Source organism: Carlito syrichta, unplaced genomic scaffold, assembly GCF_000164805.1.
Source record: "Carlito syrichta isolate Samal-C Ts95f unplaced genomic scaffold, Tarsius_syrichta-2.0.1 Scaffold121019, whole genome shotgun sequence".
Taxonomy (NCBI): Eukaryota; Metazoa; Chordata; class Mammalia; order Primates; family Tarsiidae; genus Carlito; species Carlito syrichta.
Window position 1 is genome coordinate 24293 of NW_007065115.1, and position 6337 is coordinate 30629.

General features: G+C 57.9%; 1 protein-coding gene across 1 annotated transcript; it reads left to right on the top strand.

Annotated features, from left to right (window-relative positions):
- Positions 1–6: 6 nt before the first annotated feature.
- MRPL28 (mitochondrial ribosomal protein L28) lies at positions 7–3678 on the top strand. Its single transcript, XM_021707616.1, has 5 exons — positions 7–197; positions 881–1033; positions 1432–1566; positions 1650–1736; positions 3267–3678. Exons 2-5 carry the CDS (start codon positions 977–979, stop codon positions 3372–3374), a joined length of 387 nt encoding a protein of 128 aa, XP_021563291.1. The 5' UTR covers positions 7–197; positions 881–976; the 3' UTR covers positions 3375–3678.
- Positions 3679–6337: the final 2659 nt, after the last annotated feature.

A 6337-nucleotide genomic window follows, 5' to 3' on the forward strand; every position in this document is an offset into this window, starting at 1 on the left:
CCCTGCAGGAGGCGCGGCCGCCTGCCCCTGTGCACTACCGGCCCCATAACGCCAAGTTCAAGGTCAACCCCGAGAACGGGCAACGGGAGCGCGTGGAGGACGTGCCCATCCCCATCTACTACCCTCCGGAGGCCCAGCGGGGGCTCTGGGGCGGCGAAGGCTGGATCCTGGGCCACCGCTACGTCGGCAACGACAAGGTGGGCGCGGAAGGCCGCACGGCCGCGAGGGCCTGGAGGGCGTGGCACCTCGGGGGGCTCGGCTCCGGCGGAGGAGCGTGCCCCCAGCGAGGAACAGCGCTTCTGGCAGGCCCCGCTGCCGAGCCCACGGGCGTCCTGAGACGGGCGACACCACGCGCAAAGGCTCTGGCGTGGGGAGGGACCGGATGTAAGCCAGGAGGAGGCCTGCGTGTTGAGAGGAGGTGGGAGGTGAGGGCGGAGCCCTGCCAGCTAGTCTTGCCATCGTTTGCTTAATTCGGGTGGCACTTGTGAGGCGCTGCTCCCCTCTTTGTTAAGAAGGTGGAGTCGCACTCAGGTTCAGGAGATTTGCAAGGGCCAGCACCCAGCTCCTGGGACTGCTTGTGGAGGGAGTCCTGCGGGGGCTGCCCTCTGGGCGCCACATGTTTTCGAGGCTTCCTAGGCTGCCTTCTTTACCTTTGAACCCTTGATGCCGTCCTGGTTTGGGATGGGGTGACTGGGGTGTCGTGGGGTAACAGTTGTGCGGAACACACACTAGCAACGTTGCGCCAAGGACTAAGGAGCTGAGTTGGCTGGGGTGAGGGCAGCTGCGGCCTCCACAGACCCAGTCCACTGGGAAGGTGTCTTGGGCCCCATGTGGTCCGTAGGCAGAAGCAGCAGTGCTCATGGGGTCTCTACCCCTTCAGCTTTCCAAGAGGGTAAAGAAGTTGTGGAAGCCACAGCTGTTTGGGCGTGAGTTCTACAGTGAAATCCTGGACAAGAAGTTCACAGTGACGGTGACCATGCGGACCCTCGACCTCATTGATGAGGCCTATGGGTTTGACTTCTATATTCTCAAGGCAAGCAGGGGTGAGAAAGTGCCGTGCAAGGCAGTGCACAGCGTGTTTCGAGGCCCGTGGGACTCAAGGAGGCCTGGCTCAGCACTACTTGGGGCCTGCTGCTCTCTGGTGGAGGGTCATGGGCAGAGCAGAATGGGGCCGCATCCCTTTCTGGGTGGCCCCAGTGGGTGCTCTCTGCCTGCAGGAGGGGCCACCGCTGGTTAGCTGACTTGCCTGCAGCATCTGGGTGAGCACAGCCACCTTCTCCTTGCTGTTGGACATGTTTGTGTCCTGATCCCATCCCTGTATCTGGGCTGAGCCTGGTGTGGGGCCACCAGCTGCTATAGAGGAGCCCCATGGGTGGGTGGGGTGGATAGGGCACTGCTGTCACACCTGGTTCCATATGAGCCTCCTGCCAGACCCCGAAGGAGGATCTTTGCTCCAAGTTTGGGATGGATCTGAAACGAGGGATGCTGCTGAGGCTTGCCCGCTGTGACCCCCAGCTGCACCCCGATGACCCTGAGCGGAGGGCGGCCATCTACGACAAGTACAAGGTGAGGTTTGCCCAGGCTTCCTGTTTCTGGGGCCCCAGCAATGGGCCCTGGGTCTGACTGTCCCTTTGTCTCTGCCTACCCAGGAGTTTGTCATCCCGGAGGAGGAGGCAGAGTGGGTCGGCCTGACCCTGGAAGAGGCTGTGGAGAAGCAGAGGCTTTTGGAGGAAAAGGTGGGCACGCGTGGGTGCTAGCCACTGCCACTCTCCCAGAGCTGGCAGCCGGGGTGGGAAGGTGTGCTGCCTTGGAGGGGCCCTGGACAGATGTGGGGAGGAGCTGCCGCTGTGCACAGAGCACATTGCCCTTCTAGAGGAACATGGCTCACTCCCACACTTCAAGGTCCCCATCTCTCCTGCCCCAAGCCCCTTGGGGGAAGAGTGGGGTCTTAACACTGTGAGCTTCCTTGGCTCCTCAGCATCTCCTGTATTTTTTTTTTTTTTTGAGTTAGAGTCTCACTCTGTCGCCCAGACTGGAGTGCAGTGGCCGCTCCTGGCCACCGCAGCCTTGACCTGCTGGGCTTCGGTGATCCTTTGGCCTCAGCCTTCTGAGTAGCAGGAACTACAGGTGCACGCTACCACGCCCGGCTAATTTTTAATTTATTGTAGAGATGAGGTCTCGCCATGTTGCCCAGGCGGGTCTCAAACCCGTGGACTCAGGCAATCCACTTACCTCGGCCTCCCAAAGTGCTGGGATTACAGGCTGAGCCACCGAGCCCGGCCCTTTTTTTTTTTTTGAGTTGGAGTCTCACTCTGTTGCCCAGGTTGGAGTGCAGTGGCATGCTAACGGCCACCACGGCCGTGACCTACTGGGCTCAGATGATCCTTCTGTAACTACAGGCATGCGTCACTATGCCTGGATATATTTTTTTAATTTTTATTTATTTATTTATTTAATTTTTTTTGAATTGGAGTCTCACTGTCGTCTAGACTGGAGTGCAGTGGCTGCTCCCAGCCACCGCAGCCTCAACCTGCTGGGATCCGGTGATCCTTCCCCACAGCCTTCCAAGTAGCTGGAACTACAGGCGCATGTTGCCATGCCTGGCTAATTTTCTTGATTTATTGTAGAGATGGGGTCTCGCCTGCCCAGGTGGGTCTTGAACCCGCGGGCTCAGGCAATTCACTCACCTCAGCCTCCCAAAGGCACGGGATTACAGGCTGAGCCACCGAGCCCAGTTTTTTTTTTTTTTTTTATTTATTGTGGAGATGAGGTCTCACCAGGTTGCCCAGGCTGATCTTGAACTTGTGGACTCAGACAGTCTTTTCACCTTGGGCTCCCAAAATGCTGGGATTATAGGCATGAGCCACTGTGCCCAGCCTCCTGGATCTTATTGTGTTTGTTCCCTCAAGAGGTGTGGAGCCTGTGGTAGAACAGGAAGTCCACCCATGGCCCAGTAGCTGGCGCTCTATTCCCTCTGCACTATTTATCTGTGACCACAAGGAGCCCAGGGGTGGGTGTGTGACTCCTGTGTCCCCAAGGCAGGGGACTGTTGTGTGCCCCCACTCCTGTGTCCCCAAAACAGGACTGCGTGTGCCCCCAGGTTGAGGGTGGAAGGGTGACGAGCAGCCTGTGTGACATTGTGGCCAAGCCCAAGCAGCCTGAGTTCTCCTGTCTCTACTCCTGCGTATCTGGGCAGCAGTGGCCCCCATTCCCAGAGCTCCGCTGCTCTTGCTGCCCTGGGCCTTACCATGATCCTTCCCCTGCAGGACCCTGTCCCTCTGTTCAAGGTCTACATGGAGGAGTTGGTCAGGCAGCTGCAGCAGCAGGCGCTGTCGGAGCCTGCGGTTGTGCAGAAGAGAGCCAGCGGGAAGTGACTGCACAGCCCTTCTGTGCTGACCACTGGGCTCTGCAACCCTTGCTGGGCCCCTCGCACTGTGGACATGGCCTGGGTGGCTGGGAGGGCCACCTTTGGGCAGTGGGTGAATCTTGTTTCTTGTGTGCAGGCCACTCTGCCCCCAGGCTGGGATTGGCTCAGCGGGACCCTGAGGGACCTATTGTCCTGGAACCCCCAAGAGGTCTGGCACTGGCCAGTGGCCCCTACCTGGTGGGCCCCATGCTCTGGGCAGTGTTCCTTGTGCTTGTGCATTCAGGAGTGAGTAAAGTCTGAGACAAGCTGTGCGTGTGCCTCTTTGCATCAAGGACTGGAGTTCTTTTTGGTGGGATGCATGCACTGTCTGACTCTGGCCACCCTGCCTGGCTTAGCTGTGGAGACCGAGGTTCCATCTGGGGTTTTTCTTTTCTAGGAAGACAATCCAGTGTCACTGAAGGCTTCCTAGTGTGCAGCCAGGTGCTGATCTGTCCCTTCCCATTGCACATCTCTGCCTTTCGGAACGTTCTCCACAGCAGGTGGGGGAAAGGAGGCTGTGGTCTGGCTCTGGAAGGACTGGGAAGGGTCCTGTGGCTGGCCCTCTGGTGGCAGCTTTTTTTTTTTTTTTTTTTGAGTTGGAGTCTCACTCTGTCTCCCAGACTGGAGTGCAGTGGCCACTCCCGGCCACCGCAGCCTCGACCCGCTGGGCTCCGGCGATCCCTCCGCCTCACCCTTCTGAGTAGCTGGAACTACAGGTGCGCGCTACCACGCCCGGCTGATTTTTTTATTTATTGTAGAGATGAGGTCTCGCCAAGTTGCCCAAGCGGGTCTCGAACCCGCGGGCTCAGGCAGTCCACTCACCTCAGCCTCCCAAGGCGCGGGATTACAGGCTGAGCCACCGAGCCTGGCTAGTGGCAGCTTTTTGAGTTAGGAGCCTCTGTCAGCACCATCCTGTTGTGGTAGTGCAGGAGATGGGGCCACAGGGACTTGGGGGCCTGCGACCTTGGCTCCTCCGGGTCTGGTTCCCAGAGGGAAGCTGGGCCAGGTATGCTGAGGCCTTTACTGCCCTGAGGTTTGGGGGTGACCCCTTCCTCCACCCTTACCTGTAAGTCCTGAGCATTACGGCCCACTCAGTTCTCTCAGGGAAAACAGGGAGGGCTTCGCCCAAGCTGCATGTGGAGGAGGACGTGGTGGGCATCTGTGTCTTCACCCAAGCTGCATGTGGAGGAGGACGTGGTGGGCATCTGTGTCCCCAGAGACCTGGGCCTAGAGAATCACCCAGGGCTGGTGGGCTCCCCTGAGGACTGCCTTGATGGTGTCTGGGCTGTGTTTAGCGACTTGAGTCCAGGGGAACATGCAACTAGACTGCATGGTAGACTCGCAGAAGCGCCTGGCAGTCCCACCATGGGAGGCCAGTGAGGGCCAGGGCCAGCCTGGAGTCAGAACTGGGGAGCATCCTTGATAGACCCCTTGTCTGTCCCTGCTGGGCTCTGCCCAATGTCCTGACATCCCCCACACGTTGGTCCTCTTGTGTGACATCCCTGCTCTGAGCAGTCAGAAATTTGTCACCGAGGCTGGAGTGCAGTGGCAGGATCATGGCTCACCACAGCCTCAAACCCCTGGGCTCAGGCAATCCCTCTGCCTTGGCCTCCCAAGTAGCTGGGACTACAGGTGCTCATCATCACACCTGGCTCAATTTTTAAAACGATTTTTGTAGAGACAGGTCTCACTATGTTGCCCAGGCTGGTCTTGTATTCCAGGGCTCAAGTAGTCCTCATGCCTCAGCCTCCCAAATGCTGGGATTACAGATGTGAACCATCACACCTGTCCCAGTCAATTTTACCAGGAGACACCGCTCCGCCAGTCCTGCTCCAACTTTGGGGTCCACAGACTCTGCCCAGCTTTCCAAACTGAGCACACTATGTCCAGGTCCCACTCCCCAGATGTGTCCTGGCCATAGCCTCCACAACTATGCTTACAGCCTAGAACTTGATCAAACGGATCTGCTGCCGGTGCCTGGATCCCTACTGGTGTGTGTGCCCAGGATGTCCCCAGTTCCCAGAACCCAGTGTTTCTCCCTTCTCACCTTCTGGTTCTGCCCACCCATCCAAGGCCCCAGGCTAAGCAGTGCTCCTTCTGGTACCAGTAGGGTCCCTGTGTCAGCCTCCTGGGGCCCCAAGGGACCTGGGCCTGGTGTGGAGGGGGTAAGGCCTGAGCAGGGTGGGGCTGGCAGGCTTAGTTCCATCTCCTGTTTGCAGTGGTGGGAACAAGTGTCCTTGTCCTGACCTCCACTACCTGGGGCTACCAGATGGCACAGGCTGTACACTGGTGCCCCTGGCTAGCAGGAGGGGCTGTGTGTGGCCTCAGCAGTTCAGGAATCCCAGCCATGCCAGTCACTTCTGAGGGAGTCAGACTGTTTCACTCCTGCCACATGGGAGGCCAGACAGGACTGATGTGGGGTCTGGACGTGGCCTTGACCCTGAATCTCCAAAACTGCTCTTTTCTGGTAGGAGGTGACATGAGTTTCATCAAATTCTCACAAATCTGCATGACTCAGAAGAGGTTAAGAAGCCTTCTGGGGGCTGGGCGCAGTGGCTCAGCCTGTAATCCCAGCACTTTGGAAGGCCAAGGAGAGGATTGCCTGAGCCCGGGGGTTTGAGACCAGCCTGGGCAACTTGGTGAGACCTCATCTCTACAATAAATCACAAAAATTAGCTGGTTGTGGTGGCGCGGTCTGTAGTACAGCTACTTAGAAGGCCGAGGCGGAAGGATCACCTAAACCCAGCAGGTTGAGGCTGTGGTGGCTATGAGCATGCCACTGCACTCCAGCCTGGGTGACAGTGAGACTCCAATTCAAACAAAACATTGAGTGATGTATCACAGAAACAAAGAACTGAGTATCACATGTTCTCACTCCTAAGTGGACCTTGAACAATTATAATACTATAAGAAAATGATTGAGTTGGGCTC

Bases quoted from the DNA above. Each gene is read 5' to 3' on its own strand.
- MRPL28 (XM_021707616.1), top strand. From the start codon at position 977: ATGCGGACCCTCGACCTCATTGATGAGGCCTATGGGTTTGACTTCTAT. The intron at 1,034-1,431 runs GCAAGCAGGGGT...GCCTCCTGCCAG, and splicing joins TTGACTTCTATATTCTCAAG to ACCCCGAAGGAGGATCTTTG. The intron at 1,567-1,649 runs GTGAGGTTTGCC...CTGCCTACCCAG, and splicing joins CCATCTACGACAAGTACAAG to GAGTTTGTCATCCCGGAGGA.